The sequence below is a fragment of the Camelus ferus genome, chromosome 32 (assembly GCF_009834535.1).
Source record: "Camelus ferus isolate YT-003-E chromosome 32, BCGSAC_Cfer_1.0, whole genome shotgun sequence".
Classification (NCBI taxonomy): Eukaryota; Metazoa; Chordata; class Mammalia; order Artiodactyla; family Camelidae; genus Camelus; species Camelus ferus.
This window is the reverse complement of record NC_045727.1, coordinates 18416095-18427479: the sequence shown is the minus strand read 5'-3', so window position 1 is coordinate 18427479 and position 11385 is coordinate 18416095. Positions and strand designations below refer to the sequence as shown.

At 52.7% G+C, this 11385-nt stretch overlaps 2 protein-coding genes across 6 annotated transcripts in view; both read right to left on the bottom strand.

Annotated features, from left to right (window-relative positions):
* Positions 1 to 4425, bottom strand: part of MYO1H (myosin IH) — a 100402-nt gene extending 95977 nt beyond the window's left edge. The window contains exon 1 of the mRNA XM_032471652.1: positions 2434 to 4425. Within this exon, the coding sequence (XP_032327543.1) occupies positions 2434 to 2517 (84 nt within the window). The 5' untranslated portion in view covers positions 2518 to 4425. The remainder of the gene's footprint in view (positions 1 to 2433) is intronic.
* A 3475-nt stretch (positions 4426 to 7900) lies between these two features.
* ACACB (acetyl-CoA carboxylase beta) overlaps positions 7901 to 11385 on the bottom strand; it is a 94697-nt gene continuing 91212 nt past the window's right edge. For 4 of the 5 annotated variants that reach the window (XM_014551888.2, XM_032471622.1, XM_032471624.1 and 1 more), the window contains exons 49-52: positions 10418 to 10572; positions 9520 to 9690; positions 9276 to 9412; positions 7901 to 8576 (exon numbers count right to left, since the gene is read on the bottom strand). In XM_014551888.2, coding sequence (XP_014407374.1) covers positions 8450 to 8576; positions 9276 to 9412; positions 9520 to 9690; positions 10418 to 10572 — 590 coding nt within the window. In that variant the 3' untranslated portion in view covers positions 7901 to 8449. Of the gene's footprint in view, positions 8577 to 9275; positions 9413 to 9519; positions 9691 to 10417; positions 10573 to 11385 lie in introns of those variants that run through there. The other variant, XR_004316645.1, reaches the window with a different exon arrangement.

The window sequence follows — 11385 nt, the reverse complement described above, 5'->3', positions numbered from 1 at the left end:
GCTGGATGTCTGCTTCCTTCGCCTGCGGGTGCCCAAACCCAGAGCCAGGATTTTCTGATTAATCAACAGGGCAGCCAGCCACCTGCGAGTTTTGGCATTCAGGCCTGTCTTGAAGGACCATCTTGAATTTCTTCCTAACTGGAACTTTCTGCTGAGCATCACCATTGTGACACACAGCCCAGTGCTGCCCATCCAACCAGCACTGCTCAGATGCTTTGTGTGATGTGACCCCCGGGAGGCTGAGATATTTGGGTCATTGTTCGTGAAGACCAGTGTTGGGGCGACACCGAGACCGTGTAACTTAGTGTGGGAGGACTGTCCTCTGTCAATAAAGGCTGAACGGCAGCTCTGTGGCTCAGAGGGTGGGGTGAATGGGGCTAAAGGACGACAGTGCCACCCACGCACCCCTCACAGCAGAGACCCCATTTACAGATGGGGAAACCGAGGCCCAGAGAGGCGACCCTGAAGCCAGGTCTTCTGATGCCAGGTTCCCATTGTGCCAGACACTGGGAGGACTTTGTCATTATTGGCAAAATAAGCATGACCGCCTGTCACTGTCCCTTGGTGCCAGGCTCTGGATGGGCATTTGCTCAGGTAGGGATGTGAACCCCACTTATTGCTCAGAAGGCGGAGGCTCAGAGAGGTGGGGCAGGACCCGGGGTCCAGGGGAGAGGCAGGACCGAGTCCGTGTGTGCCAGGCTCCAGAGCCCGAGCTCAGCGATGCTCCTTGGAGCTGCCCTTTGGTGCCCGCCTGGGTCAGAGCAGGGAGCAAGGTGGGAGGAGGTGCACCGTTTTCAGCACCAGGCCCTGCGACTCACAGGTGTAAATTAGCTCCTACAATCCTCATTACAACCCTAAGAGGCGTGGCTTGGTGTTTATTACACCCATTTTACAGATGGAGAAACAGAGGCTCAAAGGACTAAAGGAGGCGACTTGCCACCCAAGATAACAGCGAAAGGGTGTATTAATAAGGAGTCTGTTGAACTCTTAAGCCCACCCAGGAAGGAGCTTGCAGCCTCACTGGGGAGACCAGAATCACACACATGTGACGCTTAGCAAGTAAGGAAGGCCGGAGCTGATGGGGCTGGGGGTGGTATCAGGAAGTGTTGAACGCGGCCCCAACTATAGGAGAACAGGCAGGCGGCAAGGAGCGGGTGCCTGCAGTGGCCCTGGGCTGCCTTTCTCTCCTCAGCACCCCTCTTCCTCAGCTTGGCTCCAGGTGACCCTGTGACTCAGGCCTGGCCAATGAGTGCATCGGAACCCCCAGTGACTGGTTGGGGTTGGGGGGGAAAGTGACCCAGGCCATGTTGGTCACAGCCCATGAGCAACACCCGGGGGCTCTGTAGACACTGAGAGCAGGGGTGCTAAGCGGGGAGGGCGGTGCCTCAGAGGTGGCATCACCACGTGGAGAGGGCTGGGGTTCTCCTTCTGGAGTCTGACATCCATTCCTGACCACCGGCAAGTAGGACCAGGTACACAGAGTCAGGCCAAAATGCCAAGGTCACAGGCTCTGGGTAAAAGCCCTGGCCACAGCCAGAGCCCCACCAGTGCAGGGACCATGCCGACACCAGAAGCAAGCATGGGAGAGAGACCGGAGCAATCAGGCTTCCTTGACGGTCTCTCTGCAGTTGGCCAAGTAACGGGAGAAAAATTCTCCTTGCCACTTTGAGCACCTGCCATGTGCATCACGGAGTTAAACGCTCACCCGGCAGCCTCTCCCTGAAACAGCACAACCGCCCACCCAGCCAGGGGGATGGGCCCATTTACCAGATGAGAAAACTGAGCTCTCAGATCGTGATCATGCAGGTTTTCTCCTGCCTCCGGGAGAAATCACCCGAAGTCTAACAACAAAACAAGCAAAACCAGCCAACGAGTACAGGGGGCTTAGTCCACACGCTCTGTGCACCACGACACAGTATATCTTATTTCTTCTCCCTACTTCCCATGGGGTAAAGCTGTCAGCCCCTGTGGTGGGCAGAATAATGGCCCCCGAAGGCAGCCATGTCCTAATCCCCAGCACCTGTGACTTTCTGTTACCTGGCAACAGTAATTAAGGAATTAACGTTGCTAATCAGCTCCCCTTAAGACCAGGAGAGCATCCTGGATGAGCCAGGTGGGCCCAATGTCATCACAGCCTCCTGATAAGAAAAGAGGGAGGTTGGTGTCAGCTCTGAAGACAGAATGTGGCCTCTAAAAACAAGAAAATGGATTCTCCCTTAGACTTTCCAGAAAAACTGAAGCCCTGCCAGCATCCTGGTTTTAGCCCAGTGAGACCTATTTCAGACTTCTGACCTTCTGAACTGTGAGAGAATAAACCTGTGTTGTCTTAAAGCCATTGAGTTTGTGCTCATTATTACAGCAGCCACAAAAAAAAAACCAAACACATCCCCACTTCACAGAGAAGGAAACAGGCTGAGAGACGGAGTAGCTTACCTGCGAGGAGGAAGGCGTAGAGATGGACTTCAGCAGGGTTCTGCTTCCCCAGTCGATTGTCAGTCTCAGAGAGCTGGCTGACATTGTCCGCTTGCTGGTTTTAAAAGGAGCAAAGCTCTGATTTTGCACAGCTGGGATTTAACCCCGGGTCAGCAGCAATCCTGGCCCATTCCATGGCCCCACACTGCCTGGTGTAGTGTTTGCTCCTGAAGATGGTGGAGGTTTAGGGGAAGGGGTAAGACGTAAGGTCAGAAGTAGGAGATGAGGTGGTGCCTCTGTACGATGCTGGCTGTACCGACAACGTTCTTCCTCTGGGTACAACACTGAACCTCCCATCTCAGTATCACAGCCCCCCGAGTCCAGGGGCAGCAGGACAAAGTTCAAACTGGCAGCTGACACTTGGGAAACTGCATTGGAAGAAGGGAAGGGAGGCAGGGCAACCAGAACAGGACCAGCAGAGTGAGCGACAGACACGGGAGGCTGGAGGAATTAGGAATTTAGAGGCTCCCCAGGTAGGGGCCAGAGGGAGTCTGGCATATCCTGTCCACAAGGTTTGAGGGATGCAAGTAAAAAGGGTCAATGTCTATTGCGTTAAAATTACTTCTAGGCTCCACCCAACAGGATGAGTATCATAAAAAAAAAAAAAAAAAAAAAAAGAGAGAGAGACAGAGAGAGACAGAAAACAGCACATGTTAATGAGGATGTGAAAAAACCAGAACCCTTGTGCCCTGATGGAATGTAAAATGGTGCAGCCCCAAGGGAATGGGGACTGTTCTCCAAAAACGTATACACAGAACTGCCATATGATCAAGCAACTGCACCTCAGGGTTTATTTTTCGCTTGTTTTGTTTTGTTTTTGGCGGGGGGGGGGGGCAGGTAATTAGGTTTACGTATTTATTTTTAGAGGAGGTGCCGGGGATTGAACCCAGGACCTCGAGCATGCTAAGCATGCGCTCTACTGCTTGAGCTGCACCCTCCCTCCTCCTACCTCGCGGTTTATACCCAAACAAAAAAGTGAAAGCAGAGACGTGAACAGATACTTGTACATCCAGGCTCATAGCAGCACGATTCACAGCAGCCAAAAAGGGGGAGGCAACCCACGTGCCCATCGATGGATGATGGATAAACGAAATGTCTAGACATAACAGCGGAATACTCTTCAGCCTCAAAAAGGGAGGAAATTCTCACACGTGCTACAACATAGATGAACCTTTAGGATACTAAACTAAGTGAAATAACCCAGTCACAAAAAGACAACTACTGTATGATTCTACTTCAGCAGGACACCTGGAGTAGCCAAATTCGTAGAGACAGAAAGCAGCTGGCAGCTGCCAAGGACTCAGGGGCGGGGATGAGGAGTCAGTGTTTAAAGGGGACAGGGTTTCAGTCTGAGGTGAAGAAAATGTTCTGGAGACGGACGGTGATGAGGGTTGGGCAACTATGTGAATACTGAATCTGTTAAACTGTGCACTTGTGATTGGTTAAAATGGTAAATTTTACATTGTGTGTATTTCACCACAATAAAAATAAAATAGGAAAAATTACTTCTAGGATTTTGGCCTCTTTCCTGCACACACGATGCTGCTCGGAGATGTACCACACAGGACAAGGTAGCACAAGACACAGAACATCACTGGGCTCTCACCTCGCCTTCTAGAAGGGGACCACCTCTGCAAATACGCTGCTCTCCAAAATCCATCCTCAACTCAGCAGCCAGAGGGACCTAGGAATCCCTACGTATACATTTCATTTGTAAACCCATATTTTATATATATTGCACAAAAGAGGGTGGTGGTGAGGCAGGAAGCCCCATAAAAATACCAGCAGGACTCCTAGGCAAGGCCGCTGCTCTCCTTTTAGCACCATCAGGTTCCTTGGCCCAGAGGCTTTATCTCACTTTTTGCCTCTAAAGCAGCTAACTTACACCTACAATTCTATTGGTTCCCTGAGCTCACTCCTGATTGGTTATTATTCTCACTCCTGATTGGTTTACTCTCACTTCTGATTGGTTATTACTCTCACTTCTGATTGGTCCACTTTCCTAACTTCTGATTGGCCTATTTGTAGTACTTCATTTGCATGGAGCTCACTCCTGATTGGTTTATTTCTACAAAGCTTGTTCCTGGTTGGTCAACTTCTGTTGTACTTTATTTGCATATGATGTTACAAAGTGTAAAACTGGCAGCCTATAAAAGGCCTGTGTAAACCTACGGACGGGGTCCAGAGCTTGAACTGTTAACTTTTCTGAGCCTGCTGGTGTAATAAATATGAGTTCTTCCAACTCTCCCAAGTGCTGCTTGGTCTCTTGCCTGGATCCAGGTTGATGTAACACTGAGCTGTAACACATTTTCTTGCAAGTGGGACCACAGAGGAGGAATTCCCCACTCACTGGAGAGGTAGTCGGAGCAGGCTGCCCACAGGCAGCACCGTTTGAGTTGCGTTTTGAGGGATGAATAGGAGTCAGCCAGGCCACAGCCAAGGGGGAAGAGTGTTTCTGGCAGGAGAAACAGCCTGCGCTCACCTGGAGGTGAAGAGGGGAACTGACAGCTGGGTCTGGTTGGTGAGTGATGATGACAGACTCGGTGGGAGGGAGGGTGGGAGGGAGGGAGGGGCCGGGACTGGCTCACACCAGGACTTTTGGGATCAGTGAGAACTTTGTCCCACGGGCTCTTGGAGGAGGAAAGGGGCATCTTGGAAAGACCCCTGTGGCTGCTCAGCAGAGGGAGCATTACAGAGGGCAGATTATTGGCAGAGAGCCTGGGTATGGGGTGTCAGCTGTATGGCCAATGGCGATGAAAGGCTGGGTTTGCCCACAGTGGCTGAGCCAGCGGAAGCCATAGGGAGGCAGACTTTCCTGAGCACGGTCATCATTCAGGGAGCCTTTCTGTGGTCTGTATGGCTGGTCCAAGTCTTCCTCTCTCTTGCTTTCCTATCACAGTGACCCTAAAATGGGGACCCGTCTCTTAAAGAAACAAGACCTTAAAATACAAAGGCCCCTGGGCATTCGTGGACTTAACACTCTTCTAACTTGTCATGACCCTGACGGTCCCCTTGTGATTAACCACTTGCAATTTCTACCTGTTGGGGACCTCAGATGTGAGCTCCCCAAGGGCAGGAGTGGGCTGCCTGGCTCACAGCTGGACCCTCGATCCAGTGCCTGGCACGTAGCACACGCTCAGTAAATAGCTGATGTAAATCCCAGGCTGGGGTCACGTGCACAGCGAGGCCGGAGATGCCCTTGTTAGCCACACATCTGGCCGCTGCATCACAGCACAGCTTTGCTGTTCTCCACATACCCGGGGCTGTAGGAAAATTCAGTGATTTAGAGGAAAAAGCTGATTTTGAAATGCAAAAATCCCAAAGCAGTGCACAAATGTTGGCAATTTACTCTGAAATGTGTTGAAACAAGACGGCTTGACAGATTGAGAGAGGGGTGGCTAGATGGACAGACGGGTGCTAAAGTGAGGACCAGCCCAGGAAAAGAATGCATCCAGTGGTGGGCTCACTGGTAAATAACTCAACTTCTTGGAGTGTGGAAGATTTTCATGATACAGTGTCAGGGAAAAAAATCACCTTGGAGAAAAGGGCCAACTAAGTTTTGGAGCTGAGGAAGAGAATTCAGTGGGGCGGCTAAAGAAAGGGGCAGAAGTTGGGATGATGCCAGCGGGGGTCAGGGGGCAAGTGTGGGAGCATCCCACTTCCGTGATGCGGACAGGCCTGCTGTTCACACAAGGACACAGGGTTCATCCAAGTGGTTTAGGGGGTCCAGAATCTGCCAATCCAGGGAGGGAGAGGCTTGAGTGGAACGAGAGAGGGCAGCTTGATTACCGGTGTGAGGGCGGGCACACGATACTCAAGGTTCTTAATGAGGATCTGAGTAAGAACCTGGTCCACATGGTGTTCTCATGGGTCACAATAAAACCCTCAAAAAGGATTTCTGGGACTGCATGAAATGCAGTAAGACTGGGTCTGGGTCAGCCAGGCCCCACCTCTTGCCAGCTGTGTGACCTTGGACAAGTCTGCTCATCTCTGAGCTGGGGTTTATAAAAATGAGGACAGACTTGTCGCATCCATCACAAAGGCCCAGAGGATGCCGTGGCATGAGGCCAGGGCACTGCAGGTAGCCAGTGGCCACCACTCTGAGCATTCAGCTCAGACCCAGCTGCCAGCCCAGGCCTCCATCCACACACGGTGATCTGAGCCTTTCTTGCCTCCCTGGAGGCTGTGCTCAGTCTCCTGAGGGAGGGAAGTTGGCCTCATCAGGGAAGGTTCATTCAGTTGAACTCAGCATCACTAGCCGGCAGACAGCAGCGTGTGTCCATGATGGAAACCAAGCTGCAAGGACGAAGTGGTCCACCAGTCGCCTTCGGGATAGAAACTCACATCAGAGCTTCGTCCTCCCAAGATGCGGGCTTGCGCAAGATCTCAGCGGTTGTAGAAGGATGGTGAGCGCTGGAGAATCAACCCGGGGAGGCGGCCTGCCTCTTCTGGTCCAGATAGTAAGTCAAGGCCAAAGTGCTTCCTTCAAAAAATAATCTATTCCACACACTTCCTGGTAGGTTCTCCGCCCACTGTTCCTGGGTGGCAGCTAGCCATTGACTTACCGTCCCTCCCAAACCAACGGGGCCTCCCCGACACGGCAAGCATTTGCTTCCCAAAGCAACATGGATTCTTCCCTGCCCCTATCTGCCTCGGGACAGGACAACAGATAATGTGTCTTTCTGCCACCCTTCGCTGCCCTACACCACCTTCAGGCCAGGGCTGTCACTGGCTGATGGCCTCAAGCATCCTCCAGCATCCCGGCTTGAAGGGGCTTCCCCAGACAACCTCGCTGGCCTCCAAGTTGGCTAGGCATAACATTTGGTGTCCTCAGACAAACTGCCCATCACAGCAGTGGAGGGGTGGCCAACTCCCCCATCACTGGCACCCGGGGACAGGTGGACGGGGCCAGGAGGATCACAGGCCCTGATGCTGTGCAGACTTCAGAGTCAGGTGCTGGCAGATGCACTGCAAAGAACTCCCTGAGTGAATCAGACTGGTCCTCGTGGTCCAGTCCTCGGGAACCAACAGCTCTGTCCTTTGGGGCTGGAACCCGCCACGGACATCGAGGCAAGAGGTAAGGGAGTGAAGGCGATTCGCAGGGATCCTCCGAGGGGAGGGATGGCAATCACAGTGGTGACGTTCGTGAGCAAGTTGGGCTGAGTCTGGTGAAGGCTTTCCCTCTGTTCTCTGTCCTCCCAACCCGGGCAGGAGGGTGCACGCCGGGGTGGAGGGGCTCATCCCTGTCTCCTCAGAGGGAAGGGGCAGGCAGAGAGCTATGTACCACGTAAAAGTCTCCCAGTGCCCCTGAGCCCAAGGCCACACAATTCTCTGCTAAAGAGAGAACCAAGCCAGGCCTGTTAATGGGACATTCCTAGTGATTCGCTAGGGCCCATTTGGGGAAGAAAATACCATTTTATGCTCTTAATAAAAAAAAAATCATTTATACCCTTTTCCAGGTGACTCAATAGAATTCAAATAAGCATTGTTACAAAAATACGCTTTCTCTGGTCTCGTCTCTATTTCTCTTCCTGTGTTGTTCTGCTGAAATCTACAAGATGCTTACATAAAGAGCTGGTCTCGGAGTTAAAAAACAAACAAACAAAAAAACCCCAAGATTCCATGATCTGATACAAAATGAGCCTGAAAGAACATCTGGGTCCTGCACTGCAGGCACGAGGAAGCAGAAGGAAACTGGGGTGTTTGGGTTCAATTCGATTCAGTGATGCAGCAAAAATGCCTTAAGAGACAAAACCAAACGGACTTCCCGGCAATGAAGAGAAGGCGATTTCTGCTTGGAAGAGGGGCACTCCTGAGCCTTTTATTGAAATAGGAGTGAGTCTGGGGTCAGCAGCCTTGTAGCAACACTCAGGAATTTTAAAAACCAAACCCCTAAGGTCCTGGCGGAGGACCGCGGTCGGCGGATAAGTGTGGTTTCTCTTGCCTGTGGTCCTGCGAGTGACTGCGAGGAACAGAGTCAGGAGGCGGCAGGGCTGTCCATGGTGGACAGGAGGTGAATGACCTGCGCCCGCTCGGCCGGGCTGATGTGCTGGCTTACGTACATCAGGGAGTCCATGGCCACTTCGGGGTTTTCTTGAACCAGGCTGCAGGCGAGGGAAAGAAGGGTGCGGTCGTGCCTGCCACTGAGTTCAGTGGGCCCGATGGCAGCCCCAGATCCCCGTGCTGGACCAAGTCCCATTCCCGGATGGGCAACCCCCCAGAGCTCCCAACTTTCTCCCTGCTGTGGTCACTGTGGGGGGTGACGGTCCCATGGGGGCAGGAGGGAAGATGGCCCTGAGGATCAGAACACCTCAAAGAATGACAGTTGACCCTATGGGTCACAAGCTGTGTCACCTGAGATACAGCACTTCCCCCGAATCTAAGCTTCCTCCCCCAAATAGGGTCCCACATGCTCTACTGCCTAACACCTCGGAACACAGGGAGCAGACCCTCCGGGAAGGCTGATACCAAGTAGGAGAAGGCAGCCTAAGGCCGAGGAGTTTGCAATGTGGGTTCTCTAACCAAACATGCTCTAGCCAGTGACCTTGGACCAGTCACCCTATTTATTCCAACAAGGCTCGTGCACTGAAATCATCACACACCCTCCTTAGAGCATCCCCAGGATTCGGTGCCGGGAGACCGGGCATGGGGGAGCTGTGGCCTCTTTGCTGTGGGGCTGGACTGTGGACCAGTGGCTGGGGACCAAGAGGCCACTCTGGGGTCAGGCAGCTGGAGGTGAATCCTGGTTCTGGTGCTGGCTGACAAGCCCCAGAGGTGGACAGGCAGGTGGGGTGGCCACTCACCCTCGGATGGTCTTGAGGGCAGAATCCCGCTTCAAATACTTGATGTTCTCGTGGATGGTGGAGTGCAGCCCGTCCTCCACCTGCCAGTGCTGCTCCAGCCACTGCACCACCATCTGGTTGTTGTCCCACAGGTAGGCCTGGGGAGGGGCAGAGGCTGCATCAGAGAGGCATCCTGCTGCTGGACCTCCCTTCTGCCCCCATAGGCGCCCGCTGCCTGCCGGCACGGTCTCTGCCCCAGGCCCACCTTGACAGCCCCCTCCGTCTCCACGAACCAGCGGCGTAGCATGGACTGGACATGCACGTGGCTGAGCCCACTGCAGGCCTGCAGGATCTCTTGCTTGACCTGGCTCTCCAGCAGCAGCCGGCGCAGGCGCCAGTACAAGAAGGTGCGTGTGGTTTTCCAATCCAGGATGTCCTGCAGACGAGAGCCCCAGGCCTGAGCCCCCAGAAAGGGTGGAGGGGACTTGGGATGCTGCGGGGCTGGGCCCTGTGCTAGGTGAAGGCTCTGCGATCATTCCCATTTTACAGGCCGGGAAGCTGAGGCTCGGAGAGGTGAAGACACCTGCTGGGGAGGCAGCAGAGCCAGGACACTGCCAGGTCTCTAGGCTGCCTCCTCCGGGCACAAACCTGGCGCTCACTTCTACTCCCACAGACACAGAACACAGGCTTATCAGAGGCAAGGAGGGCTCAGGCCCCCTGGGAATGAGCCCCAGACACAGGGCAGTAGATGCTGATGAGATGTCCTCTTGGGGACAAGGCAATAGGGCAGGGTTGTGATGTCAGTGATGGGGTGAATGCAGAGTGGGAACGGTGGTTCCCAAATTGGGCCCAGTGGTTATAAACACACACAGAGGTTAGACTGGTGGTTCCCAAACTTGACTGCCTATTTCAATCTCTCAGGGATTTGGAAAAAAAAAACAAAAACAAAAAACTGATTCCTGGCTCCCACCGCTAGATATTCCAATTTCATTGGCTTGGAGAGCCACCCGGGCACTAGGATGCTTTTAAAGCTCCCCAGGTGACTGTAACATGTAGCATTTGACCCATCCCAAAGCCCTGAGCCCAAGTATCCTCCCTATGTTGGAAACCAGGTGACCTTAGGATGGGCCAGCCACACCAACCCCACAGCTGCAGGCTCTTACAGCAATGAGCCCCTTCTCCAGCAAAGTGCCCGGCCTGTCATGGAGGTCAGCGAACTGCACCGCCACCTCGTGGTAGATGGGCAGCAGCAGGTCCTCCCGGGCCTTCAGCTGGCCCTCCAGCTCCTTGCGGTCCTTGTCTGAGAGCTCAGACGTTCCTGTGGGCAAGGGCGCAAACCAGGGTTTGCAAAGACAGTCCTAAGCTTTAACTCTGATAGCGCCCCGAGATCAAGTCACTCATGCCGTCTCAGAAATGCGCCCAGAACTACAAGCCAGCATTCCACATGCAGCTTTAAATTTGTCCCCTTTCATCAGACCCGCTGTGTTTATGGGACCCTTTCAGTTACCATTTTTAATGCATGTGTTGGCATCGCAATATCAATGTACACACACACCCTGTATGTGGAGAGAGCTGACGGCTACTCTAAAAGTTTATTAAACTACACAGGCTTATAAAGCAAAAGAGAACAATATGGAAAATGTTTAACTATGGTATGACATTTTTATGACTCCCTAGATGCACAGACTGTTTTAAGGTCAGGATCTTAAGATCCTTTGATTTTTGATAGATTACACTCGTCATGGAGCCAGTGAGCCTTACATCTTATCAGGGCGGAACATACAGGAAAACAGCTGCTTGGCGACATTCTTTCTGACTCAGGAGGCTGTGCCTGTCTTGGGTTGCCCCCCTCTAGGGATCTTACCCGTCACTGGCTAACCAGCCTTCTCACCTCTGAGTCTGCAGCCTTTTATAACTTGTTTACCATTCCAGCCCAAGACTTGTTCCTTTGTTCACACAATCGGGGGGGTGGGGGGGGGAGGCTACAGCATATGGTAAAATCTAATCAGGAAATATTATAAACAAGCCTACGCCAATTCAATTATTTGGGTGAAAAAGACAACTTCCTTGAAATATACAAACTATGAAAGCTCACCCAAGAGGAAACAGGTAAACCGAACAGTCCTATATA